Below are 19,100 nucleotides of genomic sequence, written 5' to 3' on the forward strand. Positions count from 1 at the left end.
CACTCCTGGTCTGTCAGATGATAGAGTTGTTTAACTCAGACCTATTTATTACATGTTGCCACTGCCCCATCACTTCCCTGAGTCTCACTGCATGTGTAGAAAACTCAGGGAAAGGTTGGGTATTTCCCCTTAAGCTCGTCTTTTGAAGAAGAGGTAAGTAGCCACTTCCTGCTACTGCCTCTTGCAAAAACTCCAGGGAAAGAAGCTACCCCTCTCTTCCTCTGCAGCTATACCTTCCTGCTGCAAAAAAAAAACCGTATAATTTTTCTCTATGGAGAAAAAAGGGGATGTGTATTTTCGTTCTTCCTGTCAGATTTTCACAGAAAGCAGCTGTGAGGTGCTGCTTGTGTTTTTTGTTTTTGTTTTAAACAACAAAAGCTGAACTTGGAGGTTGGAAACCACCTTTCCTTTCCTCTCTAAGAGTACTGGCGAGGAAAAGTAAAGTAGTTTCCCACAGCCGAGTCTTTTGGTGGAAGCACGAGTGGTCACCAGATGGGGGAGGGGCATACACCTATAGTGAGAAGTCGATTGGGTTTATCAAACTTTGATTATGTTTAATGCATGGCTGCCATCAAAAATGGCAGCTATGTGTCTACTACTTCAGTCTCTCTAACCATGCCTTGATATCAGAATGTTCTGCAATTCATCACTGCTACCAGCAGTAGATGGTGATATTCAGTATCAAATCTAGTTTGGTCCTCAGTGGTCCAGATCGGCAGTCATGCGTGTGCAGCTTTCTATCCTCGCTGTGCTTTTTCTGTAAAGTGAAGACCAACTGAAGTTCAAGTACTTCTCAAATTATTAAATTCAAAAACATGAGGTTAATAAAATAGAAAAAACATTTACTAAATAAAGAAATTTTATAAAATGGGTTTGCTTTAGTGACTGAAATGTAGTAAAGAAAAATGTATTTAAACATTCAGGAAAAGCTTTTGTGTCCTCATTAAATCCAGTCTCTGGGAATAAAAATGTTTCTGCCTAAAATAAGTTTGGAGTTACAAACAGTTTATTCATTATCACTTTTCTAATAGCTCGCTTTTTTTTTATAGAAAAAATGCCAATCTTAAAAGGTGAAGCCTCACATTACGACTCCGATTTACATAACCTGTTGTTCTGTTGCCAGTGTGTGGATGTGATCTTTTACTCTGAAGACTTGAAGGAGGTAGCAGAAGCTCACAGGATTGTTTTGTGCTCTATTAGCCATGTCTTCATGTTACTCTTTAACGTGAAGAGCCCAGCTGACATTCAGGATTCCTCTATCATTAGGACTGCTCAGACCCTTTTTGCAGCAAACCAGGAAGTTGTGTTTCCCATTTTAAACCACGGCTCATCATGCAATTCACCAGTAAGAGTCATTGTTAAAGACTCTTCCTTCTGTTCTTGTTTCTCAGACGTTCTGCACTTCATTTATTCAGGTATCCTGTCAGAATGGTTCCAGCTGCTTTTTGTCTAACCTACTGCAGTGGGGCTGCATATTAACTCACCAGTATAGATGCCTAGTTCTCACTGAGGTAGTAAACCTGTATCTGGGCTGCAGTACTTCAGGCAGAGGCTCACATGACTGAATGCTTTTCCAAAGAAAAAGAAAAATCCCTGCACGTAAATAATTAGTATGTCAGAGAGACATCTATGCTAGAACCCTTTTCCTATTTTCTTTGCAGAGGGAATTTATGTATGGAGGGACATTCAATCGTATGAGCCTCCATCTGCAGCCTTAGGTGGTACAGGTTTACCATTTTAGTCAGAACTAGGCCATAGTCCTGTGGTAATTCAAGGTTTGCTGACATGTAGCTGCAATCCAGCAGTTCTGCTGGGCACATGGAGGTTTGTGTGCATAGGGTCTTTCTCATTCTCTTCTATGTGCAAGAATATTCTCAGCACTCACACTAGGACATCCCTGTGAATGTGCCGTGTGCTTTCCTTTACAGAAGAGAAAAAGACCCCCAAATCATGCAAGGTTTTGAGTTGTACGTGAGCTTATCGCACGCCATCTAGTCTACAGCATTTTACTGAGAACATCTGGGAATCTATGTAGATGCCACCAGATGTTGTATTTGCATGGTTCAAGTTGATTGGACACCAGTTTTCTTCATTGTTTACGGCTTGTTTACATTCAAGGCTGGCCTTAGGGGTGGGCGAGCTGGGCGGTCGCCTGGGGAGCTGAGCTGAGGGGGTTGTCAAGCTGAGCTCAGTGGCTGTGTTTTTTTAATGTATTGTCTGCAGTGAGCTAGGGTGGCAAAAAACAAGTGTCTGTAACCCTTTCCCCCCAAGATTCTACAGGTTGTTTGGGTAATAACTACAAAAATGATCTTCCTTCAATTAGCTTTAAAGTATGTTTCTTTTTCAATTTCCACTTTGATGTCATTTGTACTGAGTTAAAATCAGTGAAACACAGCTTTACTTTGAGGCAACGTTACCAAGCAGGTAGGACTTCAAATACTGTAAACACAATAAGTACAGTATAAATAATAATAATAATAATAATAATAATAATAATAATAATAAAAACTGTAACGTCTAAGAGGTCAGCTGGATACCTTTTTTATTTATAACTTTGCTTGATTATTTTTAAAGATAAAAATAATGGATATTCTAAAATAAAGAATACTTACCAAAAGATAGGAACTGCTACAAAACAAAGAATATTATAAATAAAACCTGTGATAGTTCTGCTGTGATGCATAGTGCACTGCCACTGCTCGGAATGTGGCTTTTTGAACTTTGGCTTGTGCAAACTGTAGCACGGTGGCTGAGAGATCAAGGTTTTAAACAATGTCATCCTTGATGGACATCACACCTGCATCAGGCCCCATAAATCCTGCGGGTGGCCCTACCAAACAGACTACGGGTGCAGTGGGGGCACCTCACTGAGGGTGCTATCTATCCTAGGGCCAGCCCTGTTTACATGTTCTGTGATGTTTTGCTGAATTGCAGTTTTCTCTGTGTGATTTAAAAATAAAGAAATGGTGGTAGGAGACAAGTAAAACCTTCACCAAAAGAATGTCGGAAAGGTGGCACTGATCAAATCTGAAGATAGCCGAATTGTCACAGGGTAGCTCAGTGGAAGAGATTGGACTAAATGCTATAGAGCAGTCCACCAAGCTACTCCAGGCAGCCCCTTTGGGGAAAAATGGGGTTGGGGAGAGACCAGAAGTAGCACAATAGCAGTGCCTGGTAGGTTGTACCTTATTGTGCAGATCTAAAGACTTCTTTAACATGGGGTGTTCCTGTATGCACATGGAGCTCTTCCACTCGGTATGTTTGAAGACAGTTCCATTCATTTGCCTATTGGGTTCACTGCACTGAATGAGGATGCCTATATTTCCCACAGATATGAGTGGGAAAGGTAGCTGTGTTGCTTGCTGTCATTCACACCTTAGGTGTATCCTATTAGTGCTAATAACACCTACATAACCACATTGCTAACCTCAATCACAATAACAATGGATTTGATATTGATATGTGTGGGTGGATGAAACCTGCCTTTTCCCAAGTACAAAATATAATACAGCCAGGGCTGTAAAAATGCAGCATCCCAGCAACAGAAGTGAAATCTCTAGCAAAAATGCTTGTGCAACACATATTGGTAACAGGTGCATTTATTGTGCTAAAAACTGATAATCTGGAAGGGGCCACACTCCAGAAATATTATTTCCCTCTCCCCATAGGTGCTTTCCAATGGGAATTATTGGAAGAACATATTAAAGAAAAACTGAAAGATCCTGGGAATGTTGAACTTGTTCTTGAGAGAGTAAAATGTATCTTGAAAATTCCAGGAAAGGTAAGCTACATTATTTAATTGTATAATTGACTTATTATTAGAATAGGATGCAAAGAGGTCCAGATTAAATGGTTATTAAGAAAGTGTCGTCTTTAATATTCTTTCTTAATAAGCGCCCTCTAGTAAGAAATAGTCTAAAAAGTAAACATGGGAAGCTGTGAGTTTTGTTTGGAAAGAGTTAAAAATAGGTGGGGTTCAAGGAGAAGAAGGATTTGGTTAATACTTGGAAGGAAGTAGCCCCGCCTCAAAGCATGGGGAGGCCTCTGTCTCAGTCAGCGGATTTTGAATGTCATTTAAGGGCAGCAGTGGGAAACAGACAGATCTGACTTGGGTACAAGTTACTGAGAAATTCTCCTGTGCAAGTGTGCTCTTGCATAGCTCCCATACATTTCAAGAAGACTTGTGCAGAAGAACGTCCTGGAGGATGGTGCCCTGTGGTCAGGTTCAAAGTGCTGTAGGCAGGGTTCTGCATGTTCATGGGTAACTTTCAGAGACTTTCCCCCAACCCCAGCAGCAGCCCTCCATATACCACTCCCCATGAGGTAAGGTTCAAGGAACCACTTCTGGAAGGAAACGTTGGGTACCACTCTATGTGAACATGCACTGGCCTTTCTGGATCCCATTCTGAGTTAATTTAATGGGAAGGGGGTACCATTTGGATTTTCCACCTCAGGCATCAAAATGTGTTTGACTGGCGCCATGTTGGAAAGGAAATCTTTAGTTTGCACTTGTAATTGTACTTGCACCAGGGATGCCCCACTGATCAACATTAGTTAGTACAAAATCCATGTAAAGGCGGCAGACTACACCTTTGGGGAAAGAACCATTGTAGGATCCAGATTTATAGTAAGTAGAGATAAAAATGGGAAGAGCTCTTGAAAATGTGCAGATCAGATGTGAAATATCAATGAAATGGATGGGCCAAAGATAAGTTTGATTTTATTTGCTTTGAAAGCAGTAATAAAGGTGTCCCTTTAAAAAGCATTGACACTCGTATGTTCTACCATCTTCTCATTTTGCAGGTTAACAGTTCACGGAATTGCAGGTCATATTTGTCAAAAAGACCCTTGCAGTTATGTAACAGCTCTCTCAGGCTTTTCTTTAACACAACTGTGTTAGCTGATGTCATGTTCAAAATACAAGGTATCATAACCTTTTAGCTTCCTAGTCTTTTAGCTTTGGTGTTTTAAATCTATATTTTAAATCTCAGCATTGCTGCTAGGTTTTATTCTGCTTGTTATACTGTGTTTTTTCATATTTTATATTGTTTTTATGCTGCACGTTGTGGTTTTAATTTTTGTGAACTGCCCAGAGAGCTTCAGCTATTGAGCCGTATAGAAAGGAAATAAAGAAAAGGACAAGCTTTTCTGATTTGTTTTACCCCTGTTTTCTTTTAAATATTGTCAAGTGGGGAAAAAATACCTCCTGCTACTTTTTTAAGGCAATATTTCCTTGATTTTAGCAATTTCTTGCTAGAAAACAAAATAAAAAGTCTATTGAAATAAAAATGGGATTTTTTTCCCTTTCCTTTGATTAGCTAGAAAGAAACGTCCTGCCGAGGGAAAATGCAATATTTATTATAGTATTTAAGCAGATGGATTTAAGCAGCTGTTGTGCAGGATTTCAGCTCTTAACTTCTCCTATACATACACACAGATAAGAGTAGGTGCAAATATTTTTATCAACTTCAAACTCCTGTTTGTACAAGGTTAAAGAGTTGTTTAATTATTCTGCTTTCAGCTTTGAAAAACCACAGTCAAGTCTGATTCTCTATGAACTAGGCACATGCATATAAGGGGATTTTTTCTAGATGTTGCCTTCAATACTCAGAGAAAACAAACAGTTCTTTGAAAAGAGAACAAAATACAAATGCTCAGCTTGGTGAGACAGACAGCTCAGTTCTAAGAACTACCCTGGATATTTCATGTAGGAAGTCAAGAGAACAATGGGTCTCATTGCTGGTCCCAAAGCAAATACCACAGAGGAATAAATTGATATTAACAAGAGTGCAATGATCCATTAGAAATAGAACACATTGAATTAATATTTTGTATTTTTTAAAGGGCTTTGTCCTTAGAACTAAAAATCACCTTATTCAAGGATGTAGCATACAAATGAATACATATTGCATAGCAGCTCTGCTGACTGAATTGTATCCAGGTTTTTGAGAGGATACACACAGTTCAGTCCCAGAATGTTTTAATGCTGGGACTCGGCTGAAGAACATGTGAAGTAATAATGGCAGTACTTCTGAGGATGTGCAAAGTGCCTTCCTTCCTGAGGGATTAGGGTAAAGATTCCAGGTCTTAACACATGGCACTGAGAACTGTCTTCAGCCTGGAACATTTCTTTTTTAAAATTAACAACAGATTGTGTCCCTGCTTGCACTTAAATATTTATAGGCTAAGCACATAAATGAACATAGTTGTAGGTAAATGCCTCACCAGAGCATTATTTCTCTCATACTGTTGCAGAGCAATATAGTATAGATATGAAATGTTGGGGCAATTTTGAAGTTTTTCTACAACAATCAAATGTCACATGGCTTATCAGCAATGCTTTTTCAAAGAATTGGTACTCCTATAATTGGAGCTCTTCCATTGTACCTGCAAAAATAAGATTTTTGGAAGACAGGTACTGTCACTGTGATCCTAAGATACACAGCCTAATCCTGAAGAAATCACTGCAATATTTGTTGAATGTGTGTTTGTGTGGAATTGGATGTCATAGATTGATCTTTGGAATATTGAGCTGTTTTATCCCCAAATTCTTTACTTATGAAGTAGTCCTACTGAAATTAATAGAACTGGTTGAGTATATGTAATGGCAATCTACCTCCTGTGCCAGAGATCTCCAACACTGGAGCCTCCAACAATTCCAAAGCCCTGTTGATGTGAGCAGGAGAGATGGAGAAGTGGCATTTCCACTGCCCCATCCCTCCATGGGACCAGATACTTGTATTATTATTTGTTTCAACTTCCTATGAAACCAGTAGGACGGAATTGATCTACATCAGCTCGAGAGTTGGTGTAGATCAGTAGCTGGACTGAGGGCATGTCTGAGGGCCAGGAGAACTGTGGATCCACAGTCTCTCCCAAATGCCCCCAGCCCACCCCTGGCATGCCTCCTTACTGCCATTCAGATGTTCCAGGGCAGCTGAGGTGGGGAATCTGAGGTTGGATCTCCTTTGAGAGCAGTCCTCTCTCCTCCCTCAAAGGGGGAGTTCTGACAAAATCTGTGGCCACTAGGTCACCCTCCCAAGGACCATAGGATCGCAGTCTTAAATCCAGTGGAGGCTGGTGGCTCCGATTGTGGTGGGACTGTGAATCCATTCTGGGGTTCAGTCAGAACCAGTCAGAACTCTAGAGGAGCTACCCAAGGTGCTGGATCCTACCCGCAAAATAAGTTCAGCACTTTGGATAGCTCCTTTAGCGTTATGGCTGGTTCTGACTGAAACCCAGAATGGATTTACAGCCCCACCAAAACCAGCCTCCACTGCTTAAAACTGTAAATTATAATTTTTTAGAATAGGAATATTTATTGAAGTCAGCTAGTTTGTTAGATATATAGATATAATTAAAATCATGTAAAATAATTACATTAAGGGCGCAATCCTACGGGGATAGGCAGCCGCCTCCGAACTCGGAGGCGACCGCCTATCCAACATAGGGCAGGAGAAGCATGGAGGGGATTGTTCCCTCCACGCTTCCCCTGCCCTGCATTTGCAGCTAGACAGCTGATTTTGGCTGTCTAGCTGCAGGAAGGCGGAGCTGGGGAGGAGGCTGCCAGACAACACATAGGATGTGTCGTACCGGCATTTCTGCCTTCTCCGCCCTGGAATGTCCCCCAGAACGACCCGTTTTGGCCTCTGTGCTCTCCTCTTCTGAGCACGGGGCCGTTCTGCACTGCCTGCGAGGCAGCGTGGAAGGGGGGGAAGGTCGGTTCTCTGGGAACAGCGTGGGCTCCAAGATCGGTTCCCAGGAAACCACATATCCTGTGGCCGTCTGGCCGCTGACTAGCAGTCATAGGATTGCTCCCTAAGTAGATTGCATCCATAATATACAAATTTCAGTTGATCACCACTGAACTTTTTATTGCATAGAAGCCATGAATATACTAGGCGAAAATTTATGCTTCTTAAATATATGCTGAGTAATGGGAAAATAGCTAGGGCCAGTTCAGATGCAACTGTAAACTATGATTTAGTGTTACATGCATAGGTCTGCATTAGCCTCAGGCTTTTGCATTCCCCTCTCCACTCTTCTCCTTTGGGGCAGCCATGAAGAACTCAAAAGCATCCGCTTCTTTTAAGCTAACTAGAGTTCCCTGTTACGTTGTACTCTGGGAAACTGGTTAGTTTAAACTATATTTAGTGAACAAGCCATTATCATAAACCATGGTTTGATCTTGGCTTGTTTAAACTACCATAGTTTAAACCAACCAGAGTTCCCCTGTGTTTGGACATAATAATAGATGACACAATTTATATAGAAGGAAGTGCTTTATGGCCGCAAATGCTGTCAACTACATTATTTATGCCCGTAATTTTCCCACGATAGGCTAATGACAGGTGCCATTAGCCTATCACACCCTTTAGACAGCCGGAGGGCCACCCACAAACTATGGCGGATGCGCCAGGTAAGGGGGTTCTGGTTCGCTGCAGAATCTGGAGGTCGGATTCCTGGGAATTCGGCCTCATTTGGGTCCATAGTGGATTTCTCCACATCCCTAGGTGTTGGCGATCCCGCCTAGCTTTATATCATCTGCAGATTTGATATGCATGCCCTCTACACCCTCATCCAGTTCATTTATAAAAATGTTGAGCAACACAGGGTGCTTCCACCTAGACCTCCATTGAGGAGGATGTGGAGTCATTAATGAGCACTCATTGAGTGCAGTTGTTCAACCAGCTCTGGGGAACTGGTTAGTTTTGAAGTGAAAGTAAAATATTTTTTGTATCGGTTGTATAACCCACAAACCCTCTCAAAGTAGTATCTCCTTCAAACATATGCCAAAGTTTTGTGCAACCACCCACAACTACGAACTCCCCAAACTAGTATCTCCTCCAAACATATGTCAGTGTTTTGTGCTGTTTTAGGCCACAAATCCAGAGTTTTGTGCTGCGGCTGCCACCCACAACTGTGTAGTGATATATCAAATGCAGGTGTGTAAGTTAACTTAAAACCCCTACCATTGTCTTATCAACTCCAGACCTGTGCCAAAATGTTGTGCTAGTTTTGTGCTGCTTTGTGCCCCAAATCCCGAGGTTTGTGCCTCCACCAAAATGATGAAAATGATACACCCTTGGGTATGGCATGGCACAGAATGTGGATTTTTGCCCTCACCAAGTCCCACCTAAGGGTATGTCATTTTCATGCATTTGATGGTAGCACAAAACTGGGGATTTGTGGCACAGAACAGCACAAGACTTTGGTGTAGGTTTGGAAGAGATATCCGACTTTTTTTTTTTTTTTTAGCATTTATCATGCTACACCAAGGGTATGTCATTTTCATGCTTTTGGTGGCAGCACAAAACTAGCACAAAACTTTGGTACAGGTCTGGAGGTGATATGACAATATTGTTGTTTTTATGTTAACTACACACCCACATTTGATGTATCAGTACATAGTTGTGGGTGGCGGCGGCACAAAACTTGGGATTTGTGGCATAAAACTGCACAATACTTTGGCATATGTTTGGAGGAGGTACTACTTTGGGGGGTTCATAGTTAACAGAGCCCTTCGTAGCCACACCAGAGGAGGAGAGGCATCTGTGTTTGGGCACTGCCACTGTGTGCATTAATAAGGGTGGGCATTTCGGATTATCAATCTACCTTGTTTTACCAGAGCAATAAGTCGGGTTATGTTGTTGCCATGGGTCATGAGGTTGCAGTTGGAAGCAATAACTGAAGCGCCCTCCCCTTCTTTGCTGGTGTAGTAATTTATAGGATTAGATTTTGAGCCACTGTGCAGTGCAATTCTAATCATATTTACACAATGTTTAAATCCAACCAATGTAAATAGGACTTAATCCCAGGCTAAATGTACATGGGATAGTAACTCATTTTATTGAAGGCAATTGGAGTAGTATTTCAACCTAAACGGGCTTGGATCCAAATCCCATTAAGTGAAGATATTGCTATAAATAAATGGACAAGTTATACTGTAGAATTCGTTATCCACAAGAGGTTTTTCTTGAAACATTGATGTTCAAGAATTTAATTAACATAGCCTTCACATCAGTATTTTGCAGCAAGAATAAGTTGAAATTATGGTCTCATTGTTTTCTTTCCCTCCACCCTACTTGCTTTCTTACAGGTGCTACAGTGCCGGCTCACAGAGCAGTCCTGGTGGCTCGCTGTGAGGTAATGGCAGCTATGTTTAACGGTAATTACATAGAATCTAATAGTTTTCTGGTTCCAGTTTATGGGATTTCAAAAGACACTTTCCTGTCCTTCCTAGAGTATCTGTATACTGACTCCTGTTGTCCAGGTAAGCAAATACAAAAACGTTCTTATATCTTCAGACTTCACATGTGTTAGTAAACCCTTGCTCAGATTGCTATTTCAGTAGAGGAGACAGAACTAGATACTTTCCAGATCTCTTCAATTCTCTTCTGTCATTGACCTAGGTTGTAATTCTATGTGTACTTAACTGGGAGTAAATCCCATTGAACACAGTAGCTGGGTTCAGACAACACGCTAATCCTCTGTGGGTTGCGTTTGGGAGCAAACTGTGGTAGGTTAGCGTGTTGTGGAGGCTTGTTTTTCTTGACCACAATAGGTGCGTTACCCACCCTAGTTACTCACTCTCTGCAGAGTGGGTACGGGGCCCTGGGTGGCTTACTATGTCGTCTGTTGGGCTCCCCGTGAATAAATCTGGCCGCTCTGTTAATAAATCCAGGCAACCATAGAGACAGCTGCCTAGAGCGTCCAGAACTTCCAGTGGCACTCTAGTCAGCGTGGCCGAACTCTGTGGTCACGGTCACATAGTGACGGCTGGCACAGCCAGTGCGACCCTGTTCCTGCTGTGGTGACCGCTGGGATACATGGCCGCAGTTGTGGGAGGACGACAAGGGAGCCATGGAGCAGTGATGGGTAAGGGAACCAGGCCGCCCTGCGTGGTTCCACAATTGTATGTGGGGCACATGTGTAGTGGTTCCCTTACCCCTTCCCTCCCCACCCTCCCCCTATGGTTGTGTGAATGTGCCCAGTGGAACTTACTTCCAAAAAAACTTGCATGGGATTGTGCTGCACAGCTGCAATCCTCAGAGCAGTTATTGGGAGGACGTCCCATTCTACTATTGGATTTACTTTTGAATAAATTTAGCACAGTGTTGTAAATCAGATAGGTACCTTTTGAATTTTGTGATTGATAACCTCGGATTTGCTTTTCAGGGTCCTGCAAAATGTATTGATTTTGGGTATTGCATATAAATAATGTTGAGTATTATCCTAATACTTACCTATCTTGATAGCCCAGACCATGTGATAATTAAATCCAAAAACAAACATAAAAAACACAAAATATACTTTTTAGGAGTCTTTTGGCTTAGAGCCTACAAATACAAAACAAATAAAAGACTGAATGTAGAAAGCTGCAATAGCATTTGAAAAATTCCACATTTCCCAAACCCACTAATATCCATACCTGTCACTGAGGAGAATATCCAACCTGCAGGTATCTATCCAGCCATACCATACACCTAACAACCTATACCATACACCTTTACTACTCACTCAAGGGATCTCTCCATCCAAAAGGTCCCATTCTAGAGTCACCATTCAAATGAGCCCATTCCCAAGAAGTGAGGGCTTCTTGCTCTCACCAAAGAACCCCTCCCCCCAGATCTTATTAACGCAGTTATTTACCAAGCACACTCAGCGAAGCACTGTATAAACATTTCCCTTCCCTAACCTAACAATGAAAAGAAAGCAGACTAACAAAAGAGACTAGGAGGTGCAATGCGATGAGGTGTACCACGAGGCATACCATTTGGAGTTTCTAGAAACTCTTATTTTTAATGGTCAGACCTCCCCATTTTATGTCAGCATCAGTATGGTGATTACACTGTGCTGACCCAGCTATCCTCCACCAATGCCATGTGCAACATTGCCAAGGAGTATAGGCCAAGTACCAAGTTGCCCCACTTCATTGGCCGCTACAGCAGTAATACTGCCAACAAAACGTATTTTCTGGCTTCTTGCTGACTAGAAAGGAAATGTAAATGTGAGCATTTTATGCTATGATCATGAAAACGACTTCAATCAATGTTGATTTTATAACTATTGTAGATTGTAGCTGTAATCCCTAAAATTATATACATCTCCAAGGATGGAATAAAACAGTACTTAAAAACGAAACAACTTCTTGTTCCTCATGTCTCTCCTTTTATTTTCTTTACCTCTTTTTCATCTTCTTTTGTTCCTTCTTTCTCTATGCTTTCTCTGTGTTTGAAGTTTGTACCCAATAAAATGTTTTAAAACTATAGTTATGCTGCCATCCACTAGGTTTTCCAGTTGACAGTGACAGGAAAAGAATGAATCTTGTGGATTCTGTGGGGGCATGCTTCCTATAGCCATTAGCAAGAGCTCCCTGGAGTGTGGGTTATGTTTTGTGCAGAGTAAAATGAGACTCCCATTCACCATCCATTTAAATAAAAATAGTGGGATTTAACCGTATTTAGTTCCATAGACTCTAATGAGAGTAAATTGGCTGAAAGGCATGTCCTTCGGCCAAAGTAGATTGTGCACTGAGCTCCTTTAGAGCCATTCTACTTCAGTCAAGAAGGACGATTTCTGATTCACTGTCAACTTGCTCATGACCCTTGTGATAAACAGGGGATTTATTTGGGCATAAGAAAACTGTTGCTTACATATTTACCCACTGCTTGATATCCATACGTTACCCCTTGGCATAACCCTTTTGGAGATGTGTGGCTAGGGCTATTTCATAGATATTAAACCTCAAGGTATTTCAGAAGGGACTAATAAGACTATGTTTAGAGAAAGACCTTTTTAAAAATGACTGCTGACCCAAATGAATTAGGAAGCATGGACCAGGACAGGTAATTGGTGTGTCGCTTAGCTTACTGGTAAGTGTGCTAATCTAACTCACATTTGATATTTTTACCAGCCAGTGTTCTGCAAGCCATGTCGCTCTTGATTTGTGCTGAGATGTACCAGGTGTCAAGGCTCCAGCACATCTGTGAGCTTTATATCATCACACAGCTCCAGAGCATGCCTAGTAGGGAATTGGCATCAACAAGCCTGAGTGTTGTCAGCTTGCTTCGAAAAGCAAAGGTAAGTGTTTCCTGTTTATGAATGTATAAGCTTTATAATACTTAACCAGTAAAGAGGTTTTTCTGGCATTTCTCTAGCCAGCAAAAGCTGGCATTCCACAATATCCTTTCCGAGGTGAGGGTTGTCAGTGGGCCATAAAAAAAGCAGTAAAAAAACTGTCTGGCCTGCTCCTGTCCCTTTTGCAAGGGCTTGAAAAAATCAGTAGGTGAAGCTTTTTATGTCATGGATCTAAACATATCGCCTCCTAATTGCTGCATAGAATCAAGTTGCTGTTAAATGGCCATCTACAGGACTGCTTCAAAAGCTGGCGTCAAAGGATGGCTTTTTCACTCTATCTGAGGTGACAGAGCCATCTGGAGATGATGTCCCCCTCAGCATGATAATACTGTGACCTGTTGAAAGCCTCCTCCCACTTCTAACTTGAGACTGCTTTATTTCTGCTGGGAATTGTCCCCTTATGGTGACTGTTCTATTTCAAAATGATTGTGTGAAATAGTTCCTTATTGCAGAAATTACAGTAAGTCTGCTTAGACTACAGTCCTATACACACTTACCTGGGAGGAAGTCCCATTGAGGTCAAAGGGACTTACTCCTTAGCAGACATGCATAGGATTGCTGTGTTGGTCTATTTCTGCATTTCCCCCTTATGTCAGAATTGATTGTAATTTCTCTAAGGGAGGAAGTAAATACTGTAATTAGCAAAATTCCTTTTATGGTAATGGTGTATGTATGAGTGCGCACGCGTGTGGCAGGAGTCCCCCTGGAGCTTACAGTATGTCTCTTTGTGCTCTGTGCACTGAAATGCATTGCTTCTACTGCTGGACCTTATCAATGAGGATTGGGCCACCCAGTGACAGGGCGGAAGGCAGGTTTTGTTCTTCTCACAAAAACGCTACCAGGTACAGTATTTTACTTTTCTCTCTAGGAGTGAATAACAACCATTCACTTACTATGGAAAAAAAAACATAAGGGATACAGTCAGTAACATTATTAGGTTGGGGTCTTGCTGCTCCTGCTGATGGTAGCAAGTCTACTAGTAATTGAGAATCAAGCCTTCTCCTGTATATATAGTCCTTCCCTTCATTTGCATAGCCCCAGAGGACAGGAAGGCCTGGCGTGCTGTGGTCCATGGGGTCACGAAGAGTCGGACACGACTTAACGACTGAACAACAAATAGTGCCAATGGCAGCTTCCCTCCTGTGCCAAGCAGCAACTTCAGGAGATGGTTTTCATTGGGAATGTGATGAGTTAGTGGGAGAAGGGTTAAACCTTTGCACGTGCCGTGGTTCCAGTCCAGACCACCCCCCACCCCTAGTGGCTGCTATTTATAGTTCTAAAAGGATTCATGCAGTGCCAGACTATGGGGTTGTATCGAACAGTTATCATTCTGCTAGAGCGGGGGTACAAAAAATGCGGCCCGCCAAGCAATTTCCATTAGCCCACCCAAATACCCCTGCATCTGCTCTTACGGTGGCACTTCCTACCACTTGTTTATCTCTGATTTCTTAGAGAATCCCTTCCCTTATCTCTGTTCTGTGACAAGAGATCCAAGATAAGGGAGGGTCTAGGGCACTCAAACAGTGCCACTAAAGCAGCAATCTGGGCTGCTTCCAGGTTGCTGGGAAAGGAAGAAGCAATTGATGTTGTGCTAGTGGAAATCAAGTACCGAACAATGTGCAAGAGGACAATCCAACTAAAGTTCCGCCTGCACAACCACTTGCAAATCTTAGCTTTACAAAGTGGTCCACTAACACTTGCACAACTGCCTGTGCAACAGGAAAAGGCAGCAGAGCTCTGCTAGTGCAGCAATTTCTTCCGCTAATGGTACATTGGATTCAGGCCTCATGTTTCTTGTAGCATATAGTTTGGCCATTAGTCCTAACCCTAGGATAACTACTTCTCCTTTTCAAGGGCAATAAAAAACATAGCTAAGATTGTTACCCTTCTTTACTGCTGTCAAAACGATCAAACTTGTTTATAGTGCAGACAGGTTGGTTCTTGATTACATTGTGGATTCTAAAGTCTAATGCAAATAGTGGATGCATCTTGAACCTTTGGATTTGTACCAGGGCAGACATACTTTAGGGGACAAGCTTTGCATTATCTCTTTTAGAAGCATATATGGAGACCATCCTCTTGCAAATTAACCAACTGTTTTAGTTATTGTTCATGCAAAAATCTTTTTTTCTATAATGGATGTATTTTATTTCCATTTCTTTTTTCTTACAGTTTCATAACTCTGATTGCCTTTCAAATTGGCTACTTCATTTTATTGCTTCTAATTACTTAATCTTCAGTGAAAAACCTGAGTTTGAAGACCTTTCAGGTAATTTACCTATTTGGTTCCTAAACAAAACCCAGAAGTTTATAATTGGACTGATAGTGCAGTTTCAGTATTGAAATGAGTGTACACTGTTAATGCTTTTGCTTTAGCAGAGTGACAGGATTCTATCTTCTCCACAAATCTTTAAATCAACTGGAATCTGCCTTTCCACCTTTACTTAGGAACTGATGAAGTTTGCCAAGCAAAAACAATGCCAGGTAATTTCATGAATCCATAGGGGAGACACAGAAATCCATTCAAAGCTCTCAAAAGTTGCAGGGCAGGCTTTAACAGGTTTTAAAAGGGTATGGATGGCTCTTGGGGATTCGTGAAATGGCAGGCCTAAAACAGAATTGGAAGGGGAAAAGAAAGAATCAAAAAGAAGTAGACCAAAAAACCCACCACCACCCTAAATAAATATGAGTTGATCTCACCTCCCTCCCTACTTCCATACTAAGCATGATAATATTTGTGGCTCTGGCTTCATTTGACTAAATTGAGCATCCCAAGATGAGGGAGGCACATGGCATAGAATGCTGAGAGAAGCCTGGGAGTGACAGCAGGCCCAGCATCAGCGCTCAGCATGGTTGGTCTGTGGGCCTCAGAGGCTCACTGGGGCCGTCACTGGCCTCTTAGCCATTTTTAAAACTTTTTTTTAAATTACAACATAAAGAAACAGTGCCAGGTAAGTCAGCTACAGCTATTGCTGTTGTCATGATCTTCCTTCTCAGGAAGGAATATCGGGACAGTCTCCAGAGACATTGAGGAAAAGGAAATTCATTTCGATATGGTGGTAGTGCTGTGCCCAGCCAATAATGGAGCAGAGGGAAGTGGTGCCGTCTGCACTACTCTGGGTGAGTGGTGACTGTGTAAGTAAGTGGGGGAGCCCAGAACGAGTAGTGCAGGCAGTGCTGCTTTTCCTCCATAACCATTGGTGTCTGGCCAGCATCAGCAACCCTGGCCACCCAGCCAATAACACAAATGGCAGTTCTTCCAAGTTGACACCTGGACTATTCTTCTGGGCAGGCAGGAATGGCAGAAGTGGTGGCAGCCAGCCAGCTAGCAATGGTTACGGAGGAAAAGCACCACTGCCTGCACTAGTCTGAGCTCCCTGGTCCCTTTACATTTTCTTTCCAAGAGGAGCACAGATAGCAGTGGTCCGCCTCCATAACCCCTACCCACCGAACACCAGTGCCCAGTAAGCCCCCGTGGGTGGGTAAAGCTAAGTTAACACTTGAAGGGGCCCACAGAGGATACCTTGCTCAGGACCCCCTCAAAGCCAGCCCAGAGAGAAAGAGAAAATTAATTAACATTGAGAGATTGAAGAAGGTTCCATTGCCAGCAAGGATCCAATGAGAAGAAACACTTAAGAGAAACCATGAGGCAGGCCAAAGTTGGAACACCTCCAACAACTTCAGGAAGGTATTGTCAGGACTCAAGGTCTGCACCAGTAAGAGCAAGAGTAAGCACGGATAGGGGTAATAATCAGATGTGGGAGAGGCCTGTGTATACTACCTGCTTCACCACCCAAGCTTAGCAAACTATGATAGCTGGGTTTCTAAAAGCTCAATAGTTCAGCACTTCTTACCTGTACATCATCTTCACAGGTAGTAGTATTATGTGTAGCCCAAAGTGCTGTAAGTATCTCACACTGGAAACATAATCTGTCTCTCTTGTCTAGACATAGTAAAATATGGTAACTGGGTTTCTAAAAGTCCTACAGGCTGACATTCACTTCCGGTACATCATCTTATTCTCCAGTAATATAAAAACCAACAATTAGGAAGCAGGGACAGCTTTATAGATTTCCATTCCCTTCCTTCCTAATGAGCTCTTAAAAGGGTCTAGACAGAATCTAGAAACTTAGCAGGGGCTACAATGCCCCCTTCTCCTCAAATCTGTGATTTACTTCCTCACATTTCAGCTTCTCTTCTCTAGAAGCAAAGATATACAGGCAATTCTTTCATATTACATTTAGGCAAAATTCAGATTAAAGTAGTCTCCGATTAAAGTGTGTATTTTCATATCCATGTGGTAGAACTCAGTTTAATTGCTTTCTATCATGTCTGTCTACAAAATAAGTTAAGTGCAGAATGTTTGAAGCTGTCATTGCAGTTCACATCTGACACTAGGTAGAACCTTACAAATTTAGAGAGAAAAAACTTAAGAAGTTGTTCAGACATATCAGATTGGATATAACAGTCTTTTAGCATAACAACCCATACAAGTCTTTGTGTTTTTTCTTTTCTTCTTTCAGTGGAAGAACGCAACTTTGTTGAGATGCATAGATGGCCTTCTAGTGTGTACCTGAAACAGCTTGCAGAGTACAGGAACTACATTCATTCTCGGAAATGCCATTGTCTAGTAATGTAAACTGAAAGCTCTTCATTTATGAAGAAGAGAATCACAAAGACGTTTTGCTTCAGGAATCTTACAACTTCACAAGCCTAAAAGAAAATACTGAGTTTAAATGCTGTGAAACAATTTATATAATATTGCACTTGCTAATGAATAACTACTGCACTTTTTAAAAGCATGCGAAACAAGTTGTAGGACAGGATAAGCATTTAACCAGGATGTGTCTGAATTGTGCTGCTGGGTCTGGTTTTTTTAGAGGAGTACGGACTATATAGAGTTTAGTAATCTTGTCAGCCTCTGTCACTGGAATTCTAAGAGTCCAAAGGAGAGAGATTCCAAATTCATTAACCCACTTTTTTGTTTCTAGTTGGTTCTGTTAAGAATTTCTGTAATTTATTTATGGGCCTTTTAAGAATTTTGTAAAAACAAACGAGGGGACTTGGTATTATGTTTCTATACAAGAATTTTAAAGGTGTATCGCCTGTTAGTGATGTATTCTTTACATTACTACAAAGCTATCTCTCCAGAAAATTATTTAGGTTTTCTCCTCACTGAGGTGTCTAATAAAATAAAAACAGCGCCAATCTTTTCTTTTTCTTTTTTTTTGCTGATCCTTATCCTGAAAGGCAAGAGACAATTGAGAAATAAGTCTCTCTCTCTCTCTCTCTCTCCCTCTCTCTCTCTCTCTTGTTTCCAATATAATGGCCTCTACAAAGGTGTTTGCTGAATGGTTTTTGTGGTGGGGGAAAACTGAAACATCAGAATTCTGTAACAATACTAAATTCCTGCCAATTCCTTCCACATAGATGACAAATTAAGACCTAATATTTTCCACATTAATTCCTTCATGAAAACTATTCCTAAAGAAAGTGTGTGAAGGGCAACATTTTTCAAAAGTACCTTGCATCTTGAGCTTAGCAATGGGCATAACATGCAGAGGCTGGCTATGCCAGGTTGGTGAACAGGAAAACCAGGCATCCAGGACTTGATCCTGGGTGAGTGCTCACCTGGCCTTTATCATGAAGACCTGGTTGGATGAGAAAGGGGGAGTAAATCTCTCCCAGCTTGCCCACCTGGGTTCTCTGTGTTGCAGCAGGCAAGGCCTGAGGGGTGGGGAGGAGTAGTCGCAGTGGTCTTTCATGATTCTATCCCCTTGTCCAGGTGCCCCATCTCACAGTCTTCCAGTTTTGAGTGTGTGTATCTGAAGTAGGGTATTTGGGACAGAATATGAATTCTGTTGGTGTACTGCCCATCCCGCTACTGAACAGTCTCTCTTCTTGAGCTAGCCAAGGTGGTCTTGTCATTGGTGCTGGAGTGTCCACAGCTGCTTGTGCTG

At 41.8% G+C, this 19,100-nt stretch overlaps 1 protein-coding gene across 1 annotated transcript in view; it reads left to right on the forward strand.

Annotated features, from left to right (window-relative positions):
• The window catches only part of RHOBTB3 (Rho related BTB domain containing 3), a 54,057-nt gene extending 35,711 nt beyond the window's left edge, over window positions 1-18,346 (forward strand). Inside the window, exons 8-14 of the mRNA XM_084833694.1 lie at window positions 1,050-1,415; window positions 3,669-3,781; window positions 4,804-4,924; window positions 10,100-10,273; window positions 12,917-13,083; window positions 15,313-15,409; window positions 17,664-18,346. Of these exons, the coding sequence (XP_084689820.1) occupies window positions 1,050-1,415; window positions 3,669-3,781; window positions 4,804-4,924; window positions 10,100-10,273; window positions 12,917-13,083; window positions 15,313-15,409; window positions 17,664-17,779 (1,154 nt within the window). The 3' untranslated portion in view covers window positions 17,780-18,346. The remainder of the gene's footprint in view (window positions 1-1,049; window positions 1,416-3,668; window positions 3,782-4,803; window positions 4,925-10,099; window positions 10,274-12,916; window positions 13,084-15,312; window positions 15,410-17,663) is intronic.
• The last annotated feature ends 754 nt before the right edge of the window (window positions 18,347-19,100 follow it).

The sequence above is a fragment of the Heloderma suspectum genome, chromosome 2, assembly GCF_057233095.1.
Source record: "Heloderma suspectum isolate Gila_16-S chromosome 2, 16-S_ref, whole genome shotgun sequence".
Taxonomy (NCBI): domain Eukaryota; kingdom Metazoa; phylum Chordata; class Lepidosauria; order Squamata; family Helodermatidae; genus Heloderma; species Heloderma suspectum.